The sequence below is a fragment of the Colletotrichum tamarilloi genome (genome assembly GCF_030869305.1).
Source record: "Colletotrichum tamarilloi strain Tom-12 chromosome Unknown Scaffold_16.1, whole genome shotgun sequence".
Classification (NCBI taxonomy): Eukaryota; Fungi; Ascomycota; class Sordariomycetes; order Glomerellales; family Glomerellaceae; genus Colletotrichum; species Colletotrichum tamarilloi.
In genome coordinates, this window is record NW_026849399.1 from 284435 (window position 1) to 298630 (window position 14196).

Consider the following 14196-nt stretch of genomic DNA (forward strand, 5'->3'; position numbering starts at 1 on the left):
CCCGTTTCGTCCACATTTCCTGCATAGAGAGATTGAGCGGTATGTGCCGGAATTCCCTCAAGGATCGACTGCGGAATTTTCAAATGCAACGAGGCTACCCCAATATTCTACTGGTCAGACAGTTTTCGACTTTCGGGTGATATCTCTCCATTGAGTGCCCGTGCCAAATCTTCGCCTTGACCGCTTCAAGTCTCGGTGGTCAGAACCTAGAGCGCATTGGTGGGTGTAATTAAGAGCCGCCGTCAGCCTCTGGTTGGCAACTAAGAGCTGGGCAAGGCTCTGGATGAGGGAACGAATAGGCATCGAGCCGGTCGAATGAACGGGGTCAGTTAGCCCATCTTAGCAGCTCCACAGCCCGTCTGACGAAGCTGGCCTTTGATGTAAGTTGAGAAATATCACCATGCTTACGGTTGGATGCTGCCCTTGAAAGTGCTGGTCCCGATTCAAGTCGATTTGTGAGAGTATGATGCCCGTGTTCTCAACGGTAGCGGTTGGCTGGGTTGATATCGGCACCTAACTGTGGTCACAGTGGTGTTAGAGCCACATCTCTGTCGATACCGCGATGTGATCGACGCTAGATTAATATGTCTTGGTCTGAGTCACTGGGTTTGTTGCCTCGCGGATTTGATCTTACAAACAAATCGTCAAATGTTCGGGCCGGATGCGAGGCCTGGGAGAGAGTAAAAAAGAGGGCAACAATGTCTTGCATCGAGCTGGCTTGCATGTCTCTTCAGCTGATCTTCGAAGCGTTGGCGTTTTCCCTCAAATGGCCGTGCCACGCGGGGAAGCTTTTGAGTAGAGGCTAATCTTGGCATCTGCTGAGTACCGTAGTGAGACGGAGAAGTTTTCGAGGGTTGGGGTATGGGCGGGCGGTGTCTGAAAGCGACCATGGACCGAGAGCGTCGCTCATCGAACAAGACAAATGCAGGACTCAAGTGTCACTATCTCATATTCTACTGGCATGGAGCAGCGCCTGCGAATAATTGGATGCTTGAGGATTTCCGACGTACAGATGTTGACTGTCCCTGGACGCGGAAACATGGAGCGTCTGGTCTGCGTACGACTCGCCGTCGTCTTTAACAGCACTGATAAAGTTCAGGTGCGAGAAACACACGACACGTACACACGATGACTAGTGGTAAGGTTGGTTGTGTCGAGCGCGAGCGGCTTCAGATGAATGCGGTGAATGGTGGTATTGGCGAGCGCCTTGACTTGTGTGGCCACCCGGTAGACCGTCTGACATGGCGTTACTCAGGGGCCTATTCGGGGTCGGACCCTGATGATCATGGTGTTATGGTTGAGGAGTGACACTCAGTAACCACCAGCTCGTAGGCGGAGACGAGGAAGGGAGATGCCGAGGGAGAGCGGCATGGATGGGATTGCTTCCGTTGCGCTGTTGGAGAGGAGGCACAAGCTGGGTGATTGGCGGTCCAGAAGGGGTCATCGCTGTCCGTCGTCGGTCTCGTTCAAGCCTGTCGGCCCAGCGTCCCAGAGGCTGCAACATGTGGAATTTCGAGTGTCATACATAGAGTAGAGTTGAAACGGAAGACTGGTGGTTTGTTTAGCAAACGATAAACCACTATGTTTGTTACTTTTCTGGCCCAAGATGTCTCGCAACTTAGACTTGTGAATGGATGATGGACGAAAACGGCCATGGCAGACATCTTTCTGTGTTGTAAGGTGCCAGTGGACAATGAGCGTCAGGTCTGTGACAGGCTTGGGGGGGAAGGGAAATATCTTACGAAGCAAATGCCAAGTTGTATGAAGGCAAAGTTTAAGGTAAGAAGGAAGTCAAGCTCAGCGCCCGCGCAAGCCACAGGTGGAAGGAAAGAGACAGTCAAGTGGGAGATAGAATGATCTTCCACTTGACTTATCTAGATCCCTACTACTATGATTACTATTTCTTTTCTCTTTGCCCTCTATCTATTCTATGAATAGTACATGAAAACAATAGTAAGAAGAAATAATAATAGAAAAGACAAGTACCTTACAGTATGAAAGATAGCAGCGGTAGGGCGGTAGGCGATGGAACTTGCCTACCTCAGTATGTTGGGGCATTGGCCGGCATAAGGTACTATTTTGTCCAGTGACGTATGGAAGGCTTCAGGCGGCAGAATGGCATACATACCTTCCTCACAGGGCACCTTCCCGAGGCAAGTAATTCAGAGAGGCTCGCTAATGGTACCTACCTAGGTAGGGTTGCATAGAATCAGAACAGAGGTACTAATAAACTGCATGCATAGGAAGGAATTCATCATAATGCAATACCAACGACCTACTGCCTATTACCTAGGTACGTAAGGTTGGGCAGATAATCTCCGTCCGAATGTTTGACTCGCATGGGCTGCACTGTCAGTTTGCAAGCCGGATATCTGGTTGCAAGGGAGGGAAAGCACTCCCACTCGGGGATTTGGAGAAACATCTCTAGAAGTAAACAAACCAGATGGGGGCACAGGCGATGACTTTGGCACTAGACGCTCGGGATTATCAAGGGGGAGGCTGAGCCGGATGTGATATTCGACGGGACGCCGCCATGATACAAGTTTAGAACAGCGGTATCTCCAGGTCCAGCTCCAGCTCCCGAGGCGGGTCCCGTCGATTCGATGACTTGGACCATGGTCAAAAGCCAGTCGGTCCGGCGGGTGGGGTTTTTCATCTCTTCATGACCCCCGGTGCGTGACACCTTCATCCACCAGCACCACGTCCGAGGCCCCCAGCCCAACGTCCACTCCCACGGCATACGGAGACGGCCCACAGGGTTCCGCGCTCATGGAGTGTTACCGCTCCCAACTGAGGAGCCTCACCTCCCGCAAGCTTTCAGGCTCGATGAGGCCCCTGTGGCTAACCCTTGCTGCTGGGTCGTGGATTTGTTCTCAGTGTTCCACGGGTGGGCAATGCCCCAGACTGGCACTTCAGGGACAATGCCATGGCAGATTTGCCATCATGCTTCCTTGGATAGAGTAGGAATCCTAATGGCGCATCTCCCAGTAGCACCCTCTGGCTTCAACACCTTGATAAAGATAAAAAGTCCCAGCCTGAGATGGTCGCGAGCCACCTACCTAAGCCCGGTAGATAGGAAATGCACATGCCTCATGTAACATGTCAAAACCAACCAAATTATGTAGGCCGTACAGATGTAGATGTGTCTGATCCAAGGTGAGGCAGGTACTCCCAAGGCGTGTTGCGGTAGTTGCCGTGGCCGGCAAGACGGGTAAGGTGAGAGGCAAGCAAGGGAAGACACGAACAAAATCAAGGGCAGGCACCCCCTGCCGCACCTACCCTACCAGTCAGTACCTTACGCATGCCTGGGTCGCGCTTTCCCATTCCTCCCGTCGCCGAGAAAAACGTGCCTGCCACTCCTGCCCAACCTGAAGCTCCCTGACTGGTCGACGGGCGGGCGACTGGCGTGCTGAGAAACGGACAACGGGAGGCGCTTGCCGATGCAAAGACGCGGTGATGCACCGAAATGTGCCAACCCAACCAGCGACACGCTTCAAAACACCACACCTTCACTTTCTCGCTGGTGTGCTTACCTTACCTGTGGAGGGAGGGCATGTCTTCCTTAGCAGGCGGGAGGACGTGGAGCGATGCGCCTACGTACCTTAGTCGGGGGCGGCATCTACCTACCTAGTTGGCAGGCGCGATGGGAGAGAGGGAAAGAAGAAAAAAAAAAAAAAAGAAACGTAGATACGGATTAGACGGGGACTGAGGGAAAAAAAAAGTCGAGACCAGTACTACGACCCCAATTTTATCCCGTCCAGATCTCCCTCTCTTTGATTTTTTTTCTCTCTTCGTCCTCCACCTTGCCTTATTCCTGATCACGATCCTCGGCTTCGCTTTTCATTTTCGTATTATGAGGCCGCTTGTCCGTTCTCAAGCGACATAGTGAAGCAGCGGAAACGCGAACAGAAGAAGGGAAAACCCAAACCCCCATAAGTAGGCATAACATAATACCTACCCGGTCTCACATTGTTTTCCGTCTTGCATCCTTGATATTCGCACAAAGTGCAAGTTCACCTCAAAGGCAACCTAATTTAATTTTGTCTGTCGCCTCTGGGTTTGGCATCTCTTTCTTGCCCGTCCTGCCTGCCTTTAACGCTTCGAGAGCCCATAATATCTGCACCACCCACACCCATCAGCGATCACTTAGTGCCCATAGCACTATCCCTCTTTAGCCATCCCCCCTGTAGTACGAGCGACCCCCCTCACGCTTTTCTCACCCAGACGCAGGCAGAGGAGACCAATCCCTCCACACCTCTCTCTTTTCCTCTCCCATTTTCTGCGCTCCTCCTGCCGACTCCTGCCTTTCCGACCGAGCAGCCCGCCGCCGCCCAACACAAAACACGAAAATCCTCCCCTCAAACCCACCCTCACCTCTCCCTCCCCCCAAAGCCTCTTTTTTCCCCCACGAGGCCACCTCTTGACCCAACGGCGACGATACGTCTATTCAAGACGACAACGCGATCTAGAGATTTCCATCTCTTCAATACATTCAAAACAACGACGATCAATCAAACAGACGAACTCCGCATCGCTGTTTACGGCAAGAGCGGCACCTGCTGAAAAAAAGGCGAAGCTATCAACAGACGGCCCTATCTCCAGCGGCGAATCCCACCCCATACAGGCGAACTCGATCCCGCACAGGGACGACGAAAATTTTCTCAACGACGACGCGAGACGCTACCACACTTTCTGGTCTGCGAATAATCCATAACGTCGAACATTTCTGTCGCCGCTTTCTCTTCCTCGGAAAGAAAGGCCTACAAGAGCTGAGATCACTTCGCCGTAAGTCTTTCGCCCTGTCCCGCTCGCGCTTCCCCTCTCCTGCCTACTCACAACCACGTTGCCCTCAACCTCCCCGCGCCCTTCCCAAACAAAGCGGTTAAACAAGTATTTTACCATCTTGCGGCATACTGACCACGCGTCTTTTCCGAACAGACACGAGAAGTGCATCGTTCCCGTAAACTGGGCATTCTTTGTCTCTGGCCGCTGCAAAGTACACCCCCCCCCCCCCCCTTCAGTGCTCTTGCTTGCCGCAGTCGCGAACAATCCCCTCGGTATCAGCGGGCCATCTTTCTGGCTGGTGAGGATTTAAGATGGCGGACCAACATGAGGTCGACCTTGACTCGATAATCGACCGCCTCCTCGAGGTTCGTGGAAGCCGTCCCGGTAAGCAGGTGCAGCTTCTCGAGGCTGAGATCCGCTACCTCTGCACCAAGGCTCGTGAGATCTTCATCTCCCAGCCCATTCTTCTCGAGCTTGAGGCTCCCATCAAGGTACGCTTAATCTTTGGGCCTGGGTAGGCCAACTTACTTCCCCATGCTTTGCCTTCCCCGAGTTGCACAGACCTGCTGACGCCAACCCCTCACCCAGATCTGCGGTGATATCCACGGACAATATTACGACTTGCTGCGTCTCTTCGAGTATGGCGGCTTCCCTCCCGAGGCCAACTATCTCTTCCTGGGTGATTACGTCGATCGTGGCAAGCAGTCCCTCGAGACCATCTGCTTGTTGCTCGCCTACAAGATCAAGTACCCCGAGAACTTCTTCATTCTCCGCGGCAACCACGAGTGCGCCTCCATCAACCGTATTTACGGTTTCTACGACGAGTGCAAGCGCCGCTACAACATCAAGCTATGGAAGACATTTACGGACTGCTTCAACTGCCTGCCTATCGCCGCTATCATCGACGAGAAGATTTTCACCATGCACGGCGGTCTCAGCCCTGATCTGAACTCCATGGAGCAGATTCGCCGCGTCATGCGACCCACTGACGTATGTTTGCACCCCTCACGAAGCCAATTGCTGGCCTCGTCTCGAATTACTTATTGACTAATTCTTCAAACCACAGATTCCCGATTGCGGTCTTCTCTGCGATCTGTTGTGGTCTGATCCCGACAAGGACATCACAGGCTGGAGCGAAAACGACAGAGGTGTCTCCTTCACTTTTGGTCCCGACGTTGTGTCCCGGTTCCTTCAGAAGCACGATATGGATCTGATCTGCCGTGCCCACCAAGTCGTGGAAGACGGTTACGAGTTCTTCTCCAAGCGCCAGCTCGTGACCCTGTTCAGTGCACCGAACTACTGCGGAGAATTCGACAATGCCGGAGCCATGATGAGTGTGGACGAGAGCTTGCTCTGCTCGTTCCAGGTGAGAAGACGGCGATGGAAATTCTACTGTGCCGGCCAAGTCAACTGACGAGACTCTCCTACAGATTCTGAAACCTGCTGAGAAGAAACAAAAGTACGTCCCTGGTGGTCTCGGAGGCAACAGCCGACCAGTCATCTCTCCCCGGAAGTCCGCTTCCAAGTGAAATCAAGAGTTTATACGAACATGCACATCTTTTTAGGTTCGGCCGTCGTTAAATGCCTCCCGTCCATATCGACCGCTCTACTTTTACGTCCACCGACGCGGGTCTCTCGCGACCCCTTCACACCGTCCTCCCGCCTTCTCGATCCTCTGAGTCACCATCCGTCCACTCTTCGACTTGTCCGATTCTTCCCGAGCCCACCCACCGACTACAACCCGCGCAAACTGTTCACGATTACGGCTGTCTGGTAGCAGAAGATAAACACACAAAAACACTGGAATTTGCAATGGCTATCACAACGTTTCACGTGCCTCTGTGCGAAGCCCCTCGGTGGACATGAACTCACCCAGGGGTGTAATAATGAGTGATTTGCACGCCAATAACGCGCCAAGAGCAGCCTCGATTTACTGTTCCATCGTGGGAATACTTGTCCCCTCCCCCAGCCGCCACTGCCACAAAGGCTTGTCCAAAAGTCATTGTGCTGAGGCGCCAATTGGCAATATCCACCGTGGTCACGGGGATCATATGAACTTGAACATCCGCTATTGTGCCCTCGAGCTTGCGTCGCGGCCGTAGGGGGCCGTGTCTCAGCTCAATGTCGTGGTGGCACTTGTAAGACTATAATCTACTCGGCATAGACAGAAGCAAGCCCGTCGCGGGGTTGGTATTCTGGTTTCTCAAAGGAGGCATTGCTCATCGGCCGGGCAACGGGGGGGTTGGGTGTCGCTTTTCACTTCTTTTTCTGCTTGTACTATTCTCCATTGACTCTGGTCTTTTTTTTTTCCGTCTTTTCTTGTAACGCTGGAGGAGAAGGGGCGTATGGTCGGCAGAGGTCTGTTGCTGAGACATGTGTTCAGGGGATCGCTGCACAGATCACTGTGTGTACGATCTTGGAATGATGGGGTCTAACAATCCGGCTCCGAATTGATGGTTTCTGTGAACAGTTCGCTCTAGGCATTCCTGTGGGGTTGACCCGGCGTGGTCAGGTTCACGTCGAGTTCTGTCGCAAAGGAGGATGCTGCGGCTAGTAATTGCAATGAAAAAAGCCAACCTTTATACGTTTGATCAACCTGACCGGATTTTCGGATGCGGAAGTAACGTGCTCATTGTGTATATTGTCTGTGTTTACTGAAGATTGTATGCTCCCGCTGACGGAGAAGAGAGTTCTTGAAATCATGCATTGCATGTTTTGTGTTATCTAGTTAAACGCTACATGCCCACGCGTGCCACCTAGATACCGCGTAGACGTTCCCGTCCGTGCCGATCCCCAGGTCCGAATCACTAGTAATCCCGGTTCGCATTCCAAAGCCCTTGCTTACCGCCCCCAACTTCCCCGGCCACTGGGCAACAGAAGTTGAGAGACATATTGAAATACCTAGGGGTAGCAGTTGAGGCGAACATTGCGAGCTTGGGATCCCGTGGCCATGGTGCTACCTACGGCTAGCCCCGCGCTCCGGTCCCCCGCGCCAGGCCTAGCAAGGCTGGCTACACCAGAGTAGAGCAGGGCAGGGCTGAATACATTGGCCTACTAGACCAGATCAGGTGCCGATTGTATCTATAGGGACCCGGGTTTCTCATGCACAGTCCTCGCACTTCTCCTTGTTGAACTTGGCCGGCGGATCGTCATATTGCTGGCCAGGCAGCTGGCCTGCGGGCGAGATCTCGGCCTTGGCCTGCTGTCCCTTGTTCGCGCGAGCTGCGCCGATGGCGTCTCGGGCTGCGTCGCTTAGAGAAGAGGATTCATTGTGTTCTTTGCTCTCGGAGGTGGGCTTCGTTTCGCTGCCGGCTGGGGAGTGGCCTGCGTTGGCGGGGTGCTTCTTGAGCTGGGAGACCACGTCCGAGGCGGCTGCGGAGGAAGGCATCGTCATTGTCGGCGCCGCGGCGAGTGCGTCGGAGGCCAGGGTCGGTGGTTGTTGGGTAGAGGTTTCGGGTGTGATTGCTGTTGCTGTCGTTGAAGTCTGATCCGTCGTCGCGTGTTTACGGTCGACGTGGCCGAGGTCTCTGTCGGGCTGGATGACGTCGCGGAGACGGCGCTTGAGCTCCTTGGTCTCGGGGAAGCCTCCTTCGGTCTTGCGGTCCCAGAGGATCGTTGAGGAGGTCGTTGTCGCGCCGTCGGGTTGGTGGGTTAGCGTCACGGTGAAGGTGCCGCCTGTGGAAGGTTGGAGGGCGACCTCGCCGATGGAGGTTCCGAATGTCGATAGGAGCTCTTGGGCGAACTGTTTGTGGTGTAAGAGAGGTGTTTTTTTTTTCCCGACTTGTGTATACCTGGCTTTTGAGTAGGGTAGAAGGGACGGATGATGGGCTTGATTCACGGCGGAAAGGGCAACACTAGGCCAAGCACGAGTTGGAGGGGTTGGAAAAGGAGGTTGAGGGTGTCAGGGATGTTGCCGAGGATGAGGTCATCAACGGCCACCTCCCGTATAGAGGTAGGACCTGTGTAAGTGTATCCTACCTTGCGGCAGATAAAGGTAGGTGTTTACAAATTAGGAAAGGCAGGAAGTAAAGATGGATGGCAAAAGACCCGGCAGTGAGGTCTCCCCCTCCTGCCCTTTGGCTTGTACTTACATATGCTGCGCGAAGCATCCACTTACACTGAGTGCAGAACTGGATCGCGATGCGGGGCAGCGGCGTTGATGTCGACGCTGACTGCGGTTCGGTAGATGTTTCGGCCATTTCGGGATTGTTGCTGTTACCTGGAACGAGGAACAGGAGAGTAGACTACTGTGCAGACCTTTGTGGTCTCCTCGTTGTAGTGATTAGGTAGGCTGCGCGAGGAGAGAATGGGATGGTGAGGGAAATGGCGTTCTATTCTCTTGTTCTTCCTGCGTCATTGGCGGCCAGCCAGTACTTTTTCGGATTGGGGAAGAGGGGGGAGGAGGAGGGGCGGTTGGTGCCATCCCAGCTTTCCTCTGATGATCAGGTAAGCGTGCAGGAAGCTGTGGCCATGCCGGCGCTGGTTCCATTGAGACTGGGAGGAGTGGAAATGGAAAAGCCACACTTGCTGGCTTACGAAACAAAAAAGGACCCGGCGGAAGTGTGCACGGGGAGATGGAGTGGAGGGACCTACGGAGTATTGTAAGAAACTGTTCGGATCCGAACTCGCACTCGGAAGGACGGTGATGCACCAGCCAGCCGGCAAGAGCCTTGCTCTCAGCCGTGACCATCTGGCGGCACATCCCATTGAGCAACGAAAAGAGAAAAGCCAGGCACACGCCAGAAAAGAGAGAATAACGGGCCCGCATATGAACTTCCCTCCCAGGACATTCCCCCCCCAGAACCCAGCACGTCGGTGGCAGCCAGTGGCTCGAACGCCCTGCAGCAATTCAGGTACGGGTGGGCCAGCACCAGGGATCAGGGCCGGCAGGGCTTTTCTTCGGACTTGTCCTGTGCTGCAAAATAGCAACACCAGACGGGGAGTGAGTCGTGCGGAAACAGTGTCTGTTGTTTTGGGACGCGTTTGCGCGCCGGGCCCTTTCTCGACTGACGACGTTGGGAAAAGCCGGTCCTGAGTCGACTCCGAGGTAGAATAGGCAAGGTAAGGTACGGATACGTGTGCATAAAGTGCGCACACGTAACTCCGGGGCCGGGAAGACTTTTGGAAACACGTGTGTGCCCGTGGGACCCGTGGAAAGTGGTTTCCGGAATTTCCTGACCGTGAGGTGAGGTATCTTACCTTGCTGCATAGTGATACAGCCAGCGCCTGCAAAAGCCCCAACGTCTGCAGAACACTGGCGGTGGGCACATCGCCTTGATCTTGGGGGTTTTGCTAGGAGGAGAGGACGGTTATCACCCACCTCGGGTACAGCAGCAACCTCGGGATAGGGGCGTAGTAACAGGGGGTGCTGGAGTACGGAGCCCCGTCCGGCAACGAACACCACAAGGCAAAGATACCTTGGACCAGAATTGAAAGGAAAGATTTGTGGTGTTGCAGCGGCGATGGCGGGAGGGAGAAAGGGGAAAGGAGAGCAGTAGAAGTAGTAGTAGCCATCATTCAGTATCTGGACACAGTGAAACACCGTATGAAGCAAACCAGAACGTTGAACCTCATCTAACCAGCGTTTTATCGAGCGCCGTACGCAGTACAGGCTACGGATACAACGACTCCAATTGGCAATGGCGGCTCACCGACGGTCCAAAGAGAAAACCACAGGTCCCACCACTACTGTACTCATTCTTAACCCCCCCCCTCCCCCCGGTAGCCGAAGACTCGAAGCGAAGGGGAAAAAAGATGAGTTGACAGGCGGACCAGGCCCGATGTAATCCTCGGGAAATGAAAGCTGGAGCTCTTGTAGCTCTTTTCGGCCTCGAACAGGCGGAGTGCGGTAACCTCCCCCCCATCGGCATCCAATGATCCAATCCCAGGATTTCGAAAGTCGGCGCCGAACTGTTCATCCCCCAGTCTCGCTCGGCCAGGGCGCAGGGGGTCATGAATCCATAAATCTGGCTTTATTCATAATTTCACAGTGAGAGAATGGAGGTGAGGACAAGAACGAAAGAGAAAAAAAGGGACGCTGCATATGTCTCAGATTTCCTGCTCTCTCACCTGTGACCTGAAGTGGTACCAGCCCAATCGTACCCCCCCAGAAAGACCGCAAGGCGAGGAAGGGGGAGTAAAAAATACCACACGAAAAAGCTTGTCCCCCATTCCCGTTTTTAATCCCTCTTTGCTTTTTCCCCAGAAGTCTGCCTGTCTCTCTAGGTATCCGTAAGGTAAACGGCCCTGATGTGAACTGGTTTGCAATGTCTCTCGTCTTTCCCTACTTCCAGGACCCTGGGTCACCACCCTCACTCCCCCTCTCGCTTGCTTACCAATACGCGATCGGGTTGGCCATCATTTCGAAGATGCGATGCGGAAATCTGGCTCAGGTCACGGGAGTTCCTATTACTTTTGCGTAAGCCTGTAAGGTAGTAAACCATACCTGAAGGTAAGGTCACGCTGCTTCTCAACCTCCCCCCCAAATTGGATTGGCTGCTTCCCCCGGGGTCCCGCCAATGCGGCCATTGGTTGGCCGAAATGACCTGATATGGGACCACCGCAGATGCGAGTGATTTCATGGCTCCACGGGGGGCGCGCGAGATGCAGGCTTGAGGAGGGTTTTGGTGATCTGCCCTCTTGTGAAACCCCCCTTCAGGCTTCAGGTATCCGTAACATGCACACCACTTTTGTTTGATTCATCGTTAATCGAATTGCTGTCCATGATTGCCGCCGTCTATCCGCCTCTTACCTACCCCAGTGATCGATCAACTGCATGGCACCAAGCACCCCCTGACATCAAAGTACGACGCGACCGTAAGCCGTGGTAATTGCTCGAATTGTTATCTTGTTTTTTCGTGGAGACCAGGGAATTTGATGGATTGAAGCTATTCACACACTCGGTGCGGAATATAGTGGACAAGGGGGAGACCCGAGAAGGAAAAAGAGTACAGGACATCAAGAGAATTATTACATGCTGAAGAGCTGCCCGCCAAAAAGCCCTGCCTCCCCAACGACAACCTCCCAATAACAACAGAAAAAGAACAACATAGAAGCATTATCGTAGCGGGGTCCGTTGCCTCTTCAACTCTCAAGCATCTCCCCTCGCTTCCTCTCACCCACCTCCTCCGCTGACGGAGCTTGCTCGCTTCTCCCTTTTTCACTCACTCTCTCAAGTATTACTAACCCGTGTCGCTGTCCGTGGCTTTTCGTTTTGATCCGTCAAAGGGGACAAAGGTATCTGTCGTTTGGCTGGCATTGTAGAACCCCCCTAAACCCTTCCTAACCCAGGAAACTTTTGTTTGCTTTTTCTCTTCGACTCCAAGCTGGTCCAGGGCTTTTTTGGGATCCCGATGATTCCACGACCGCGTAAAAGAATAATCAGCAGGTGTCCTCTGTTTTTCTTTTCCGGTTCTTCGAGAAGAAGCGATCGTTCGCTGTTTACGGAAGGTTGCTGCATTCCCGATGGCCCTCGGGGGTCTTGGTATTCCACGCGTAAAATAGAAAAATGACAGTCCGATCGGAGCATATCGACTGTTCCGATATCAACATCGCTAACCCATAATATACGTTGCTTTACATCACCAAGCAGCATCCGCCGCTTTGTTGTGGTGCGTAGGGGTCTTCGCCGCGGGGGACAGCGCCCCAAACCGATGGAACCATGTAGTCCCTCGTGCTGTTGCAGTAGGCAATGATGCTAGAATGATGTGAGTTAGTCGCTGATTCGCCCGTTCGCGATGGAATCAATGGCTGTTTGTTCGCATTGATTTGCATCGATGATGATGATTGATAATCCGAGACCTACCTCTTAGAAGCATTGCTGACCGGAATCCGTTCCCTTTCGAGATCCTCGCGCAGGCGGTTGTTGAGTTCCGTCAATCGTCTCAGCTTGAGGTCGGCCATCGACTGCTTGTTCTTCTTGATCTGCGACGGGTCGCCGACATCGCGGGAGGTGTATTGAGGCATTGCTGTCGCGGATCGGGGGGCTGGAGACTTTGATGAAGAAGGTGTCGCGGAGGATGAGGCGACGGCGGCGGCGACAGAGGGTTCAGCGGCGGCGGGTTGTCGTCGTGATTGTTTGTCGTCGGAACGAGGCTGTTGGACCTGATCCTGCCGCTGGCGAGAGGTGGGAGAAGTGGCTGTGGTGGCTACAGCAGATGATTCGGCGGTGGTAGGAGAGGTGGTGGTGGTGTTGTGAGAAGAGCGTTCCTGATGAGAGAGCATATCGTGTCAGTTTGATTAAAGTTTCCCTCTTTTGACTCCGCTTTGGCGGTGGTTGCCGCGTTTTCCCACCACCCCGTGGTACGAGCTCAGGATCGGAAGCGGGATGGGGAGGATTTAAATGGCCAGTAGGGGGGCGAAAAAACTCACAGCAGCGAGAACCGCGGGGGAATTGAGAGAGTGATCAAGGCCGGTTTCGATCGAAGCGAATCGACAAAGGAAAGAACGTCGGGGGTGATTGGATTTGGGGGGGAGGATTACGAGTGTTGGAAGAGATGGGTAGGTTGGTTGCTCGGATAATGGGTTGGGATTTGGAAAAGCAAAGGAGAGGACGGGACGGGCGACGGGGAAGGAGGAGGGAGTGAGTGGAAGGAAAGGTAGAGGTAGAGGTAGAGGTAGAGGTAGGTAGGTGCAGGCAAGCCGCAGGTGCAGTTGGGAATTGGGAATTGAGTAGGTGAGAGAGAGGACGGGAGGGAAGTCACGTACTGCTAGTGTCTGGGAGACGGGCTGGGACTGGGAATTGGGACTGTGGACCAGGACTAGGAAGGCTGGGATTGGATTGGATTGCGGAGCCCTTGGGAAAGATTCCCCTAACGTGAAAGGAAAGGTCAAAGGTCAATGGACGCAAGGTTACCTTCTTGCGCTAGGGCCACCAGGTGCGCCATGGAAGCAACGACCGCCCCGTCCCTGGAGGGTACCGAGCCGCATTGCATCTTTGCTGTACGGAGTACCGCGCGCGGATTTTTATGGAGCGAACCGAAGCGAGAGTATTTGCCAGCTGCTGCCAGACCATCACAAGTTTACATCCTGGGGTCTACTGCACAGTACCTGTGTGTGCTTGTGTGCATGTTTGTGCATTTGTGCAGGCTGCATGCTGCACTGCTGCAGGTCAAGTGCGTTTGCGTTGCTGTTGGCAGCACCCTCCCCTGGGTGGAGTGTGGTACCTGACAGTGTGTTCCAAGCGGTTAAAGGTACATCCACTTTCTTCTCCTTAGTCATCATTGTGGCTTTTGGATTGGACAGCGGACGGGTCGGCAAGGGTGATGACTGGACCCGGCGCCGGCGGGGGTGTTCGCTGAGGTTCCAGTCGCCTCACAAGAAATACTGAGATTGTACGTACGTACTTGTAGAGAAGCGACTTGGCGCACGGACCCCATCTGTTGTAGACCAGCATTGGTGGGATTGGTTGGA

At 53.8% G+C, this 14196-nt stretch overlaps 5 protein-coding genes across 5 annotated transcripts; 2 read left to right on the top strand and 3 right to left on the bottom strand.

Annotated features, from left to right (window-relative positions):
• Positions 1-5096: 5096 nt before the first annotated feature.
• CTAM01_06022 (calcineurin-like phosphoesterase) lies at positions 5097-6314 on the top strand (the record flags this gene model as incomplete). Its single annotated transcript, XM_060522052.1, has 4 exons — positions 5097-5276; positions 5374-5775; positions 5852-6151; positions 6216-6314. The coding sequence occupies 4 exons, from the start codon at positions 5097-5099 to the stop codon at positions 6312-6314; spliced, it is 981 nt and encodes a 326-aa protein (XP_060383242.1).
• A 1571-nt stretch (positions 6315-7885) lies between these two features.
• On the bottom strand, positions 7886-8984 carry CTAM01_06023 (selT/selW/selH selenoprotein domain-containing protein; the record flags this gene model as incomplete). The annotated part of the gene is made up of 2 exons (XM_060522053.1): positions 7886-8527; positions 8877-8984. 2 exons carry the CDS (start codon positions 8982-8984, stop codon positions 7886-7888), a joined length of 750 nt encoding a protein of 249 aa, XP_060383243.1.
• A 2112-nt stretch (positions 8985-11096) lies between these two features.
• CTAM01_06024 (uncharacterized protein) lies at positions 11097-11366 on the bottom strand (the record flags this gene model as incomplete). Its single annotated transcript, XM_060522054.1, has 1 exon — positions 11097-11366. The coding sequence occupies one exon, from the start codon at positions 11364-11366 to the stop codon at positions 11097-11099; it is 270 nt and encodes an 89-aa protein (XP_060383244.1).
• Positions 11367-12360: 994 nt separating this feature from the next.
• On the bottom strand, positions 12361-13008 carry CTAM01_06025 (guanine nucleotide-binding protein subunit gamma; the record flags this gene model as incomplete). The annotated part of the gene is made up of 2 exons (XM_060522055.1): positions 12361-12481; positions 12590-13008. The coding sequence occupies 2 exons, from the start codon at positions 13006-13008 to the stop codon at positions 12361-12363; spliced, it is 540 nt and encodes a 179-aa protein (XP_060383245.1).
• A 660-nt stretch (positions 13009-13668) lies between these two features.
• Positions 13669-14113, top strand: CTAM01_06026 (uncharacterized protein; the record flags this gene model as incomplete). Its single annotated transcript, XM_060522056.1, has 2 exons — positions 13669-13817; positions 13894-14113. The coding sequence occupies 2 exons, from the start codon at positions 13669-13671 to the stop codon at positions 14111-14113; spliced, it is 369 nt and encodes a 122-aa protein (XP_060383246.1).
• Positions 14114-14196: the final 83 nt, after the last annotated feature.